The sequence below is a fragment of the Fulmarus glacialis genome, unplaced genomic scaffold, assembly GCF_000690835.1.
Source record: "Fulmarus glacialis isolate BGI_N327 unplaced genomic scaffold, ASM69083v1 scaffold6891, whole genome shotgun sequence".
NCBI lineage: Eukaryota > Metazoa > Chordata > Aves > Procellariiformes > Procellariidae > Fulmarus > Fulmarus glacialis.
The window spans coordinates 14,498-27,906 of NW_009193309.1; the positions used below are offsets into that span (position 1 = coordinate 14,498).

Consider the following 13,409-nt stretch of genomic DNA (forward strand, 5'->3'; position numbering starts at 1 on the left):
AGCCTGCAGCCAGGACACGTTTTGGGATGCTTCCTTTAGGGCAGGCCAAGCAGGGAACACAACATAGGCCAAAAGGGATCAGCATCACCCATGGAAAGCACACACTTTCAGAGTAGGAGGAAAGCAAGCCTATGAGTTAGACGTGATCTGCAACGATTTCACATGGCTTCTGTTGCACGCTGCAGCAGCAGTCTAGTGGTTCACTGTACACATGGAAAAAACCCATTCTAAGTAATTTTTCCAGTGATGGGAATAAGCTCATATTTCAATTAGTATTTACCAAAACAAGAGACAGACAAATTCAGTACTGTGTGAAAGTGTGTTTATTCCAAAGCTAAATTTCTCACATAAAACAATGTCTCTGAACAGCAACATTGGTCCTTACACAGATCTACAACAGCCTTCTGGGCTCCAGAGCTTGGAGTCTTGACCCATCTCAACAGAGCAATAGGGAATCTCTTTTCAGAGTTGTCAGAAAGGGGAGGGAAACTACAGAAAACAGATACATTGCCACTGGCACAATTTAAGAAATTGTGCCTGCTCACAAGAAGAGAAAAGGTGTCAAGATACTTTGCACGGAGCTTAATGTCTGCACAAAGATCTCGCAGAACACTCTGCTCTCTGCAGGCTGCTTGCCAAGGAGCAGCTGCCACTGTCAGGAGAGAACTGCATTATTCCTGCAGACAGAAAACAGGACTGTTGGATTTAATAATCTGCTGAACTGCTTCCAAGGACTGAAGTGGCTGAGAGGTCATGTTAGTGATGTGCTCCTTTGCAGCCTGGAGCCCTTGCACCAGCTCCAGTGTGCACATTTGGTCCCAGCTGATGCCCTAGAGGGGTTTACCTTCTTCCTCCTGCCTCAGCCTCTTGGAGAGATGCTCGCTGATGGTCGTGAGGGGGTTAGCTCTGTACCTGGGATTGGTGATGACCTCATGAAACCGAGCCACTTCCTCCTCTCTGAGGAAAGAAAAATAACACACAAATGCTAAGTGCCTCACGCAAAAGGAACTGAGCAGATAAGAACAGAACTCATAAAGCAGTGGGTTTCTGTACAGACAGAATGGTCCTGGGTGTAAACCTCAGAAAGAAACAGTGCAAAAAATAAACCTAATCTACCCAAAGGCAAAGCTCAAATTGCTGCCAGCTTCATGGGAGCCAGAGACTTGATCTCATGCCACAGAGACAGAAACAATCACATTAGTGTCCAGCATCACTTGGAAACGTTTTTTTTTTAGAGCTTTTCCCTAGTAAATCAGGAACAAGAGACTGTGAGTATCTGGTAAATCACTAAGAATGAAAACTACTTCAGAGTGCACTAGCACAAAAGCAGATTCTGCTTTCGAGAGCTCATCTACTGACTCTCTTTATTGCTCAACGTAGAGGCACTAGTCCTCCTATGTGCAACACTAGTTAAACACCATGGGTGGAGCATGACAGAATTACCTTTGCATGCTTGGTCACAGCTGGTTGCTGTGGAAATGGTATTGTCTTAGAAAGCAAGCAAGCAGGGAAGAAGAAGAAGAATAGAGCAGGAGGAGTATAAAAAAAAAGTGAGTTTTCAAGTAAGTCACATGCATTGTGACCTCCCCATCTCTCTCAGACAGACTGCCAGGCTCTCCACAGCCCAGCCAGACACACATCTCCACGTTCTCAGTAGTTGCTGTGGATCAGCAGAGTGCTCTTCAGCTTGCAGCTAGTTCCCTCCCTAGTAGGGCCCTTTCGTTCAATGCCACCCCTGCCCCTGCCAGAGGAACAGAGAAAGAAGCCAAACCTGAAGCTTGGGTTGTGGCAGTTGGGGCAATGGGGTGAGGTTTAGGGAACCTCCAGTACTAACTAATGTCCTGGAAAATAAACCTCAAAAACCTTCCTCCAAAGTTTTTCCATCCCAAGAAGCACAGACTTCCCAGACCACTATGGTAGGATACATGCCACTACTCAGTGCATCTGTCCAGTTTTGTGCAGAGGAGAAAAAGGGGGGACACACAGGGGATCATCAGCTTGCTGATACAGAAGATTGTGGTGGAGTTGCCTATTCGGATTTAGATCTGTATACAAGTCCCTCCTCAAGCAGTGTTCCTCACCCATGATTTCCAGCACAATGAGACATTCACTGGTGGCACTTGAGGCCATGACCCTTGGGCTTCTGCAATGAGCCAAGGAGGGACTCATCCAGAAAGGCAGAACTGAGCAAGAAAGGCATCCCAGCACCATAATGGCCAGTTTTAGACAGAGAAGGGTATTCACAGTGTGTGCTGGAGAGCAGTGCTGGGATCTGTAGACGACAGTTCTCCTCAGCCTCACTTTGAAGTTGAATGGCTCAGAACTGACAGAAATCCTGGAAACAGGGATCACAGAAAGCAAACACTGCCCAGATCACAGTGCCTAGCCCCAGAAGATCTGTGCTGAGGGGAAATTAAATTCTTGATGCCTGGTGGCAGTCTAAAATATCCAACAGATTATACAGAGGAATAAGGAGTTGCCAGACCCTTAACCAAGTCCAGGAATTATTCAAAAGCATTTAGTGCTTCATTTTACAAGAAAAGATTTGACAGATGCCAATGGACTGCTGTCCTCATAAGGGACGTACGGCGTGTAAGTTAGCATCCCAGAGGTGTTCCAACAGAGCAGCTGTAGCTCCTGATGCTACGCAGAAGTCCAGGAGCTCCTCACCTACACAACCGCAGGAGGCTTTCCTGAAGGGTATCAGCTAGAGCTACGTGGGCCTGCTGTCATAAAAGACTGAGCCACAGCTGGATGTTGCAGCTCCAACTCAGCAAGCTGAAACAAGGGATGCACCCCCTGGTTGATAATCACATCGTCCATGCCACACAGAGGGACACAGTACAGTCATACTCACTTGGTACAGCCAGAAATGATGCTGTGGTCAGGAGGAATAAGATGACAGTTGGTGTGGGTTTGTCCTGAAACAAGAGGCCCAAGCCATCACTTTTTCAATGAGACATGGAAAGTGAACTCTTAAGAGAGCAAGTGCCGTTTCCTGTGCTCTCTTCACTTAGATTTTATACGAGACAGAAGCGGAAGCAGACTGAATCCATTTAGAATTGACTGAGTCTGGTAGGGACTAAGACAGAAGGACACCCACAAACATCCTGCACTATGTAAAGGAGAAAATCAAAGCTGCCACTTCTTCTAGGGCCTTCAGGTGTACAAGACGGAAACACTGGAACTAGTTGCCTAGAGAGGTTGTGTGATCTCCATCCTTGGAGATATTCAAAAGCCGTGTGGACACGTGCCTGTGTCCTGGGCAACCAGCTCTAGGTGACCCTGCGTGAGCAGGGGGGTTGGACCAGCTGACCTTCAGAGGTTCCTTCCAGTCTCAACCATTCTCTAATGCTCAGCAGGGACTGGACACTGATAACTGGGTACTTACAAGAGCCGGCGTTTCTGAGCTTGTTTCATCAGACAAAAGTCTGCTGGTTCTGCCTTTGCTTTTACATAGCTGCGGAAAGAAGAAACAAAAGAAGTGAGTAAGTGTTATAGAGGAGCAGTAATTTAGCAGTTACTGTGGAGATGGAAAGAGTCCAGGGATTCTGCATCTGCCTTCCCAGAAAGTGTAGGTAATTGTCCTGTATGGAAATTGTCCTGAAAGGCAATTATTTCCATAGCCAGACAGTAATGGATATGCAAACTCTGCCACACACTGACAACAGCTCAGGAGTTAGGACTGAATGGGCAGGAGGTAAATGCACTAAAGAAAAATCGGATCACTTAGTTCTGGAATTGGTCATGAGCTGTCCATGCCCAGATCACTTTCTGTTTATCACTAACCTCCAGGTCAAACTGACACTGTTGCTTAGAGAAAAGATCCCATCGAATTTACCCTCACCACCAGGCACACGTCACCTCTGCACATCTCATGTTCCTTGCTAAGGCTGCCGAGCTCCAGCATCAGCAGACATCCGTTATAGACAGTGCCGCGGTTACTCAGCAAGAAGAGGGAACTGCCAGCCCTGCTTCGAGTTGTGCAATGGGACCACTGGGGTGTAAGGTGTAATTTATATTTTAAGATAAAGAATGGCAATATTCCTTTCTCCCTGTGAACACATATCCTCGCCAAAGGCTTGCCAGTTTAAGTCAGCTGCAAATAGATTAACTAAAGAGAAAGCACAACAACAGAGCTTCAGCTTTTGCCACCAAACATAGGTTTTGAGAACCCATGAAGTTGCAAGAAGACGGACTCATGGGAATGCAGGATGGTGCACTATGTAGAGCTGAGGCACAGCAGCAAGCATAGGTCAGAGAATCATAGAATGGTTTGGGTTGGAAGGGACCTTTAAAGGTCTAGTCCAACCTCCCTGCTGTGGGCAGGGACATCTTCAACTAGATCAGGCTGCTCAGAGCCCCGTCCAACCTGACCTTGAATGTTTCCAGGGATGGGGCATCTGCCACCTCTCTGGGCAACCTGTGCCAGTGTTTCACCACCCTCGTTGTAAAAAATTTCTTCCTTATATCTAGTCTAAATCTACCCTCTTTTAGTTTAAAACCATTCCCCCTTGTCCTTGTCGCAACAGGCCCTGCACTCTCTGCACCCATTTCTTATTCCTAGGCAAAGCCCAAGGAGACCATAGGCGTAATCCCATCCTGCACAGGATGCTGGAAGCACGTGATGCCCGATGCCAAGCAGCAGCAGAGATTTACTACAAAGCTAAGCACTGAGCCCAAGCAAGGGACGCGCAGGAAGGGCAGCAACTGCTTTGGGGACTTGAAGTGCAGAAGGGGAGTCGCTGGTAGAACTGGACATTAAGGAAATGAGAAGAAACTTCCATTCTTCAGGAGTACACAGATACAGAGGTAAACAGGAGAAGCAAGTGGGGAAGAGGGTCTGCCTCCGCAGAGCAGCTCCCCTCCGATTTGCCCTGGGGCTGAGCCCCAGCACACAGCCCAACGGGGGAAAAAGGGTCTGCGTCCCACCCCTCAGTTGGGGCAGGGCTCAAGGAAGAATCTTCCCTTACTGGTGGGTGCTGGGGGCCAGGGCCTCCCCCACCTGATCTGTCCCAGCGTCCTTCAGCTTTCTCAAGGTTAGGAAACATGGCAGACCCTCACCTTCTCTTCAAGATGGCAGGATCTGGTCTCTTGTTGGCAGTGTTACAGTGACCTCCTCTTCCTATTTCCCTCTCTGACCCGCTACCCTCCATCCTTTTATTCTGCATTTTTTTCCCCATTCTTCCTTTCCTCCTCCTCCTCCCTTGCCCCATATTCCTTCACCCCACTCACTTTAATCACCCCTCTCTACTCGATTAGCTTTTCCTCATCTCTCCCTCTCCCCATCCTGGCCCATTTTATTTTTCTTCAAGGGGGATCCTGATGGACCCAAGCTGCTGAGGGCTGCTCTCACCACTGCCCCAATCACATCTGATTTACCGTCATCCCAGCATAGCGTGCCCCAGCATCAAAGCTCCCTGCCAACCCAGACAAACCCAAACAGCGTGGAAGTATGTCAGCCAGCCTTCGCAGCACAGAGCCTGTGCAGGAAAGGGCAGCCAGGCAGATCAATGCCTGCGCGCTGCTCCTGTACCCTTCAGTCCCTCTCGAGGTCACCCCAGCACTGCCGGCATAACACAACAGGCCTGAGAGCTCACAAAGAATGGCGATCAGCAAGAGCAGACAAACAGCTACAGGGGTTCGAGCAGCTCCTGTCACACTGCTGCATCCACTGGTACTGCAAGACACAGAAAGAGCAGGAAGCATCTCTTCATGTCCGTTAACTGCTTGGCACAGGAACAATTTCTTGTCCCAGTTTGCCAGGATCGCTCACAGAAGCACAGAGAAATGCCTTCTCAAGTTGGATGGCAACCCACAGTCACCAAGGGGCTTGCCAAGTGTGCCACGAAGTTGCCATGGCAGTCCCTTCAAAGATGAGTAGCTCTGCAGAGGGTGACAATGCTTAAAGGAAAGCCTTTCTAGAGTACATCCGGGGCCATACAAGACCATGTGCCCGCGAGGCTGTGCCTCTCAGGACAGCTTCCTCTGCAGCACACCATGAGGGCGTGTGGCTGCTTCAGGCTGTGCAAGCCCACTTCTGCTTTCAGCCACCCCACTATTTTAAAGGGCTCGGTGCTTCTGAAGGCTTTTCAGTTCCACTCAACAGCTCTGCCCCGCTGGTCTGGCAGGTTTGAAAGGCTGCTGCCTGAATTTCCCCCACCAAACCACCAGCATGCTGCCTGCTCACTTGGACCATGTTAGTAGCCCTGTTTCATTACACTTCATTGCCTTCATTCATTATAAAACAGAATAAAAACCTCACTGTAATGCTCTCTTACCCAGCAGGAGATCAAATTCCTGGAGAATCTAATCTTTTATTAATAATGCTGACAAATCACCAGAGTATTACCCTTCATTTATGTAATGATTCAAATCCTATAAAAGCCTCCTCTGATTATTTCAAACACTTATGCACACACATCCTCACGCAGTTCAGGAAGCTACAAGCCAGCAAAGGAAGAAGAGCACTGTAGCTCCTCCGTGCCAGTAGAGGGACTGCTTTTTGGTTGGCATGTCACAGGCTACCTGGGTGACATGAGTCAATGCCAAGCTCCCACCTCTGCTGTGCTGACTGCAGATGGTGCTGGCCAATCCTGAAACTCTCAGCCAGCACGGGGCTTCTCTACCCTTCTGTGCCACAGGCCCACTGGGCTTTCTAGACACCCACGGGAAAACGGAGCCAGAGTACGAGCTCAGGCTTCCAAAAGGAGAGAAGGGCTGCCACACTCCCACAGGAGGTCTGGGTTTGGAGAGAGAGGGAGCTGACAGCGCTTCTCTGAGGAAGGCTCTCTCAGGCTGGAGATTCGTGCAAGACCACTGAATGCTTCCACGTGTGCCACACATCCTCTGCCATGAAGCGTACTACAGAAGAGAAGAGTGATTGCAGTAGCTGGAAGGACCATTTTCGCCAGTGTTCTGCTTTGAAGCAGCCTGCAGTAGGTGGCCAGAGAGGGATAAGACCAAGGCAAGCGTATAGCCACATCCTCTCCAGTATTTGCAACTCAGAGACTTTGTACCTGCTGCAGTTTATATACATGTAGTAACCCTCCATGGAGCTCTCCTCATTGGATTCATCAGGTCTTACCTGAACCCACAAGTTTCCCTCAGCCATGACATCCTCCCACAAGGAGCTGTGCAGAGCAGTGAGCCTTCTGCTTGCACTGAACTGGCTACTCGCTAGCTATGTTTGATGTCCTTTATTTCTCATACTGGAAAAGAGGATGAACTACTTCCTAACCACATCACATTTGATATTATAGATTATTACATTCCCAAGCCTCTTTGCCTCTATCTCCTGTCCAGGCTGAGGACTCCCCAGCTCACTTAGTCACCCCTTGCGCAGAAGCTGTGCCAGGTCCTCCATCGTCATCCTTGTCAGCCATCTCTGTGCCTTTTCCAGTTCTACTCTATCTTTTGAGCTGGTTCAGAATTGCAGGCTGCAGCAACACCGTGTATTTTTACTAGATTATGCAGCCACCCAGGAAAGCAATCCCCAAAGGAAGCACCCCATCTGTCCTCCCTCCCCTATACAAGCTTTCTGTAACCCACTCTCCTGGATAGAGAGTGGGGGTTCAGCCACCAAGGAGGCTGGGGGAAAATGATTAGAGGGAATGATTCCTGAACACAACCTGGAGTCAGATGCCACATGTAGTTGTGGCACATCGTCGCAGAAAGAGGGCAAAGCCACCTATTCAGGCTCAGGCTAAGCCCTGGCCCAGAACTCCATCCAACCAACCCTCAGTGCTCTGCAAGACTTGAAATTGTGCATGTACTTTTGCTGTTCATTCCCACTGAAAGAGAGGGCAGGCTGACTGAATGGCTGCATAAAGAAAAAAAAAGAAAAAAAGTGCTATTCAAAGAATTAGAAGCCAAGTTAAGGAAGGAAATATTTTCCCATGCTTAGACGCAAGGTTCATAGATGCTGTTTGTCTGAGGAGTGACTTTCCAGAAGCACAGGGAACTGCCAACTCAGCCATGCTCTGTAGGTGGGTGTCCCACCTGGGTCAGAGTTTATTTCTGGGGCATCCAGCAAGTCACAAGAGGGTTCATGGTATCTCCAGCCTTGATCTGCAACCAAAGAAGAGGGTGCTTTGCCAGACAGCCGCCTTCTTGGCTGTTCTCTAATCCAAATGCTTTCTTATTATGGTCAAAACAAGTTTGTAGTTCCAACCCCTACTAAGCAACTGGAGAGGAGGGACAAGCATTTGTGCAGCGCACAGAGCACTTTTATTCTGCACTGGGGGATGCAGAAGCAGCTGCAACACTGACCGGATGGTCAGGCAGAGCACTGCATTAAAAAGGAGAAAACATAAGGGCAACCAGAACCCACCCTACGGCTGGCTGGGATGGTTGACACGCGGCTGTCAGAGGATCAGAAATAGCCCTTCTCTTTCAGTACGACAAAGGGAACAGAAACACCATCTTTCTGTTCTTGTCCAAAGTCACACTGCAAGCCAATGGGGCAAACAAAGAGTCTGGCCAGAGCGTAAAGCTTGAACTGCCTCAGGAGAAAGCCTGGAGGTCTGGAAGGACAGAACAGCAGGCTGCGACACCTTAAGTCCAGATTCTCAGGTGAGCTCAGCAGCATTACACTCTGGACACCTGTGTGTCACTCCTGCAATTCCCAGGACATCTGGTTGTTCCCAGCCTGTCCTATGCCAAGCCTCATCTGAGCAACACTCTTAGCTGTGGATTCAGAAGTGACCTTTAAGCTTTTTTTCTTGCGGCGAGTGAAGCATGGAAAGGGGCGAAATGGAGTTGAGAATGAGGGCCTGTTCTCCTGACCATTGGCACTGAGCTTGCATTGCCTGTAGCTACAAGCTGAGCTGAAGGGCACTTCATCGTGCAGGAAGAAGGGAAATACACAGCCCATCCCTAAATGGCACATACCTCTTGGGTGGCTTCCTGCCCCTGCCACCTGTGGTCAGGTCAGAGAGCTCAGGTAGGGCTTCCATCAACGGCTGCATGTCTCCCACCACAGGTGTTGCTTTCCGCTTTGCTTCAGCTTTTTGCTTCTGTTTGGCTAGCTTCACACTTTCTATTTCTGAATCAGAAACAAGACATTACTGGAGGAAGTGGAAGCATTTGCAAGAGAGAACCCTTGAGCTAAGAAAGTCATAGGCTGCTTCACCATCTACAGGAACAACAGGCCAGAAGTGATTTAAACCAGGGAACGACTGAAAATAATGCAGCTGGGTAGTTCCCTTCCTTGCTGTATTTGCTTATAATTATATACATCTCTACTGACATTTGCAATGGGAAGTGAAATCCCCAGACTGATGTTGTCTGAACTGTTTCCATCCCTTGCACTGTTCATTGCTCACAGCAACATGGCACAGGAGTCCTGGGGTGGTAAAAAACATGCTGACTTTGCATGGAATTAGGAGAGAGAAACAAGAGGGGAAGGGACAAACCAAATACAGTAAGCTCCGCATGTGTCATTAAACAGTCACAGCCCCATCTCTGCTTTGCTGTTGGGACAAAGCAATGGTCTCATAGCACAGGCAGAAAAGATGGACTTAATTTCAGTTGTTTACTTAGTTTGGAGCAAGTCAAGGTCTCACCTTCGTGACTCATGGTGGAGCTCAAGCAGCCAGATGCTGGATAAATTGGGTCCTTAGAAAAGTACTGCATCAAGTGGCAGACACGGGGTCAGCTGGCTTTTCCTCAAGACCATGTTTACCAGTCTCCCTGCAGCAGCTCTGAGCAAGGCTGTGGGCGCATACAGCTCTATAAACATTACAGCAGTCTCCCTTCTTGGCCATGGAGGGTGGGCATTGAAAGCTGCAGGCTTCTGCCTCAGTGCTCGAGGCTCCCTGGTGTAGAAATAGGTCCTGCAGCTGCCCAAGCCTTAGAGAGCCAGCCTCCAGGGCGAGCCCCAGCAGAACTCCTGTGTTCTCCTCCAGGACAGCCCAGAAAAGCCCAGCACTGCTACAAGCCTCCAGCTGAGCTCCAAGATGCCCCAACCTATCCCAGAAGTCCCTTGACGATGCCACCAGAAACAGCTAGAGCTCAGCAGGATCCAGGAGCTCCTTTTCCTTCTGCCAGGTAATCACCAGGCCTGGAATTCCACTGCATTGCCTTGACACCCACGAGGGGTACCAGTGCTGTGGGGTACATGATGGAGGACTCCACCTCCTCCACGTGCACCCAGCAGAGGCTCAGCAGAAGAGCAGGCTTCTGCTTATTGCCTTGGACAATTAGCGTATTGCAAGGACGAGCCTCAGCGCTGATGGAGGACATGATGGAGCACAGTGTCAGAAGCCGTGGGGCCAAGCTGGTGACACAGGGAGGCCAACAGCTTCCAACGCAGCATGGCTACAGAAGCAGAACTAAATCAGCACAAGTATTTTTAGTGGGAACACGAAAGCAGCCAGTCCCATTCTACAGACCGCAGGCAAGATGCCACCTGCAATTTTGAGTCTAATCCTGCAGCCCACATTCAAGAAAGCAGAACTCAAATTCACTGGCTAGCTGCTGGCTCCTTTAATATCTTTGTCTTATTCGCTCCCCAACTCAGCTGAGTCGAAGAGCAACAGTTTTTCATGAACTGCAATTTTGCTGTACATGGATGTTTGTGACAAATCTGGATTGTAAACGCCTCTCCTCACAGCAATCCCTGCCAAGAACACAGCTTTCTGTTCTGCAACACTTCTTTTTTTGGTCTGGCTTTATGAAGCTGAGTACTTCAGTCCTTTCATAAACAGTATGTGCTCAAAATTTTCAGACACCTGATTCTGCACAAACATCCCAAATTCTTTTCCTATGAAGTCTTGTTCGTCTGAGGAGCCATGCGATATATGTATTTTTAAATGTGCATACTTCTAATGTCTGAAGCATTACATAATTCTTTTCCCTCTCTAGTCTCTCCTGAGATGATTTATTAGAATGGAAGAAATCTCAAAGTTTTGCGCTTGCACTACTGAGCTGAACTTCAGTTCCCAGGGTCTTGGCATCCAGTGTCACAAAAGCAGCCCTGGGACAAGAAGAAACAACAAACTTGGGAAGATTTAGGAAAACAGAGATGTAATGATAACAACTTCAGCAGTCCAAGTTGGGTTCTCTTTTGGGGGGCAAAGACTGCAAAACCCACAAAGAATTGGCACAATTATCTGCATCAGATAAAAATCAATGTGTTTCAGTTGACTGCAGCTCTTTAAGGTCACACTGTTAGAATGCCAAGTTTCATTTAAAAATCTCCATCTCTGGAAATACCTGTTCATTTCGCTCCATCAGCTAATAATAATAATAATATCAGTTTCTTTATTCATGTTTATATAGGCTCTTCCCAGCTATTTCATTTTTCTCAATAACAAGCTGCACACCTGGTACTAACACCTGCCGACTTTTCTTACAGAAATCCCCGGTTACTTGCTACCCTCAGCAAAGCATTTGTTAGGGAATGCTGGTATTTGCCTCTAGACCTTTAGGAGCACCGAAATTGCAGCCGGCAGGTCAGACGTTAGGACTAGCACATCTATGCTTTGTGCCCAACAGTGACACCGAGGGTTGCAGATGTCAAAGACACTTGGAAATTGTTGGTTGGTGATAGGGAGGAGGCTTCCTTCACACTCACGGTGTTAAATTATCAGCTTTTTATGTAAGAGGAGCCAGAGATACCTTCACTGCGACTGGTGAAATCACGCATTGATGGACTTGAGCTCAGAGCTCAGGAGCAGAGAGCATATGGTAGCAGAAAGCCACGTCCCTCAGCCCCAAATACAGTCTGTCAGCAACTCTGTTGGGCAGAAAAGCCTGTCCCAAGAACAGCTCCAGGTGGCAAGAGGAATCCCTCTGCTACAGCGGGTAGCACAGCATCATCTCTTGCTGTGCTGAGATACTCAAAGCAAAAATACAGACACTTCCCACAGGAAACAGAAGCATTTCTGCATTGGGCTGGTTTTGTTTAGCTCGTATTTCACAGCCTCGAGAAAGGCCAGACTGTCTGGCAAGTGGGTTTACTGACCTGTGGCATGTGGGAAAGAGCAGTAACACAACCAGCAGCGTCCAGAGACTTCCCTTATTGAAGGGCAGGAGGGCCCACTGCAGGCTTTCATCACAGAGCCTTGGGATTAGCTGGTGGCTGTATGGGGCTCAGCTCCAGGCTGTCCTACTGTCCCCACAGCTCCTCAGGGAGGAGGAGCTCCACTATACAGCTAGTCATATCTGTACCAGAGCTTTAAAAGACAGAGAAACATGCTAAGCCTACATGGGGACAGTGTCCTATCTGGATAAATAAAGGTTTTATGTAGTCACTTATATTACACATGGAGGAAGATCAAAAGTAGATTTGGGGCAATGACTCAATCTCGGTGCTAAACACTGAGAAACAATATCTGGGACTTTTAGCCCATGTGCTGGGGAGCAGGATGTGAAGGTTTCTGACAAGCATTCAGCCTCCCCTGGCACTGTACATGGGGTGTGGGTGGCAGTGTTGGGCAGAGGGATCCAACAGAACCACACTCAGTGATGCCCACAGTACCACCATGTTTCGGAGAAGTACTTACTCTGTAGCCACCTTTCTTTCCTCAGCTTCATTTTTTCTTTTTTGGAAAGAACCGCTTTTTCTTCTAGACCTAGAGGAAAAGAGAGACATTGAGATGGAGCCTGGCTCCTGCACACAGATTCAGTGCTGGACACCTCCCAAAGATAGCAGAGTCTGTGATATTTTGTCCAGCCCTTGATGATTTTGAACTTGCTGGCAGGTCGGGCAGGCTGCAGGCAGACCGTGGGCTACACCGCACCTCAACTTTTAGCCGAACAAATCAAACCCAGCTCGCTGTCAGTTAAGAAATAAGAAATGGACAATTAGATCAGATCATCAGCGAGAGACCCTTGCCCCATGTCCTGCACTGCTGCATGAACTTGGCCTGGGAGCTGGCATTTTCTTCTGAAGACTAGCCGCAAGTGATGGGAGGACCTACAGGTTCCAGAACTGGGAGAAAAAAGCAAGTTTTAATCTGAAAATATGCAGGCTGATAAAGCTGAGAAGAAGGAAAACATAGGCCGCAGACATGTGCGAGGGTTGGAGGGGGAATGGCGACCTGGCCCGGCTATCAGTATCCGCCTGCCCAACGGCCTCAACGCTTGCCCAGACAGCACGTGGCAGGCAGGGGAAGGACTAAAAAGGGTCTGAAATACCCAGATTTGTGGCAGCCCTAAAGAGCAGCCAATTACTAACAGCTTGTAAAAAAGAAGGCTAGTACCTACTATATACCAAATTCAGTATTTGGAAACCAGCTGTTTATCACTGATATCCAATACCAAGTAAAGCAACGTCACAAATATTTCTCCTGGAGATCCGCTGCAGACGCTATAAAATTTTATCTTATCTCCGGTGTTTAAAACAAAATTGACTTTAGTCAACTTTTCTCCTGAAATGTGGTGGGAATACTGCCACAGGAATG

General features: G+C 48.4%; 1 protein-coding gene across 1 annotated transcript in view; it reads right to left on the minus strand.

The window, feature by feature from the left end:
- Positions 1-830: 830 nt before the first annotated feature.
- Positions 831-13,409, minus strand: part of FAM207A (family with sequence similarity 207, member A) — a gene marked incomplete at its 5' end in the record, with an annotated part of 54,121 nt that continues 41,542 nt past the window's right edge. Inside the window, 4 exons of the mRNA XM_009587391.1 lie at positions 831-957; positions 3,392-3,460; positions 8,893-9,046; positions 12,510-12,578. Of these exons, the coding sequence (XP_009585686.1) occupies positions 831-957; positions 3,392-3,460; positions 8,893-9,046; positions 12,510-12,578 (419 nt within the window). The remainder of the gene's footprint in view (positions 958-3,391; positions 3,461-8,892; positions 9,047-12,509; positions 12,579-13,409) is intronic.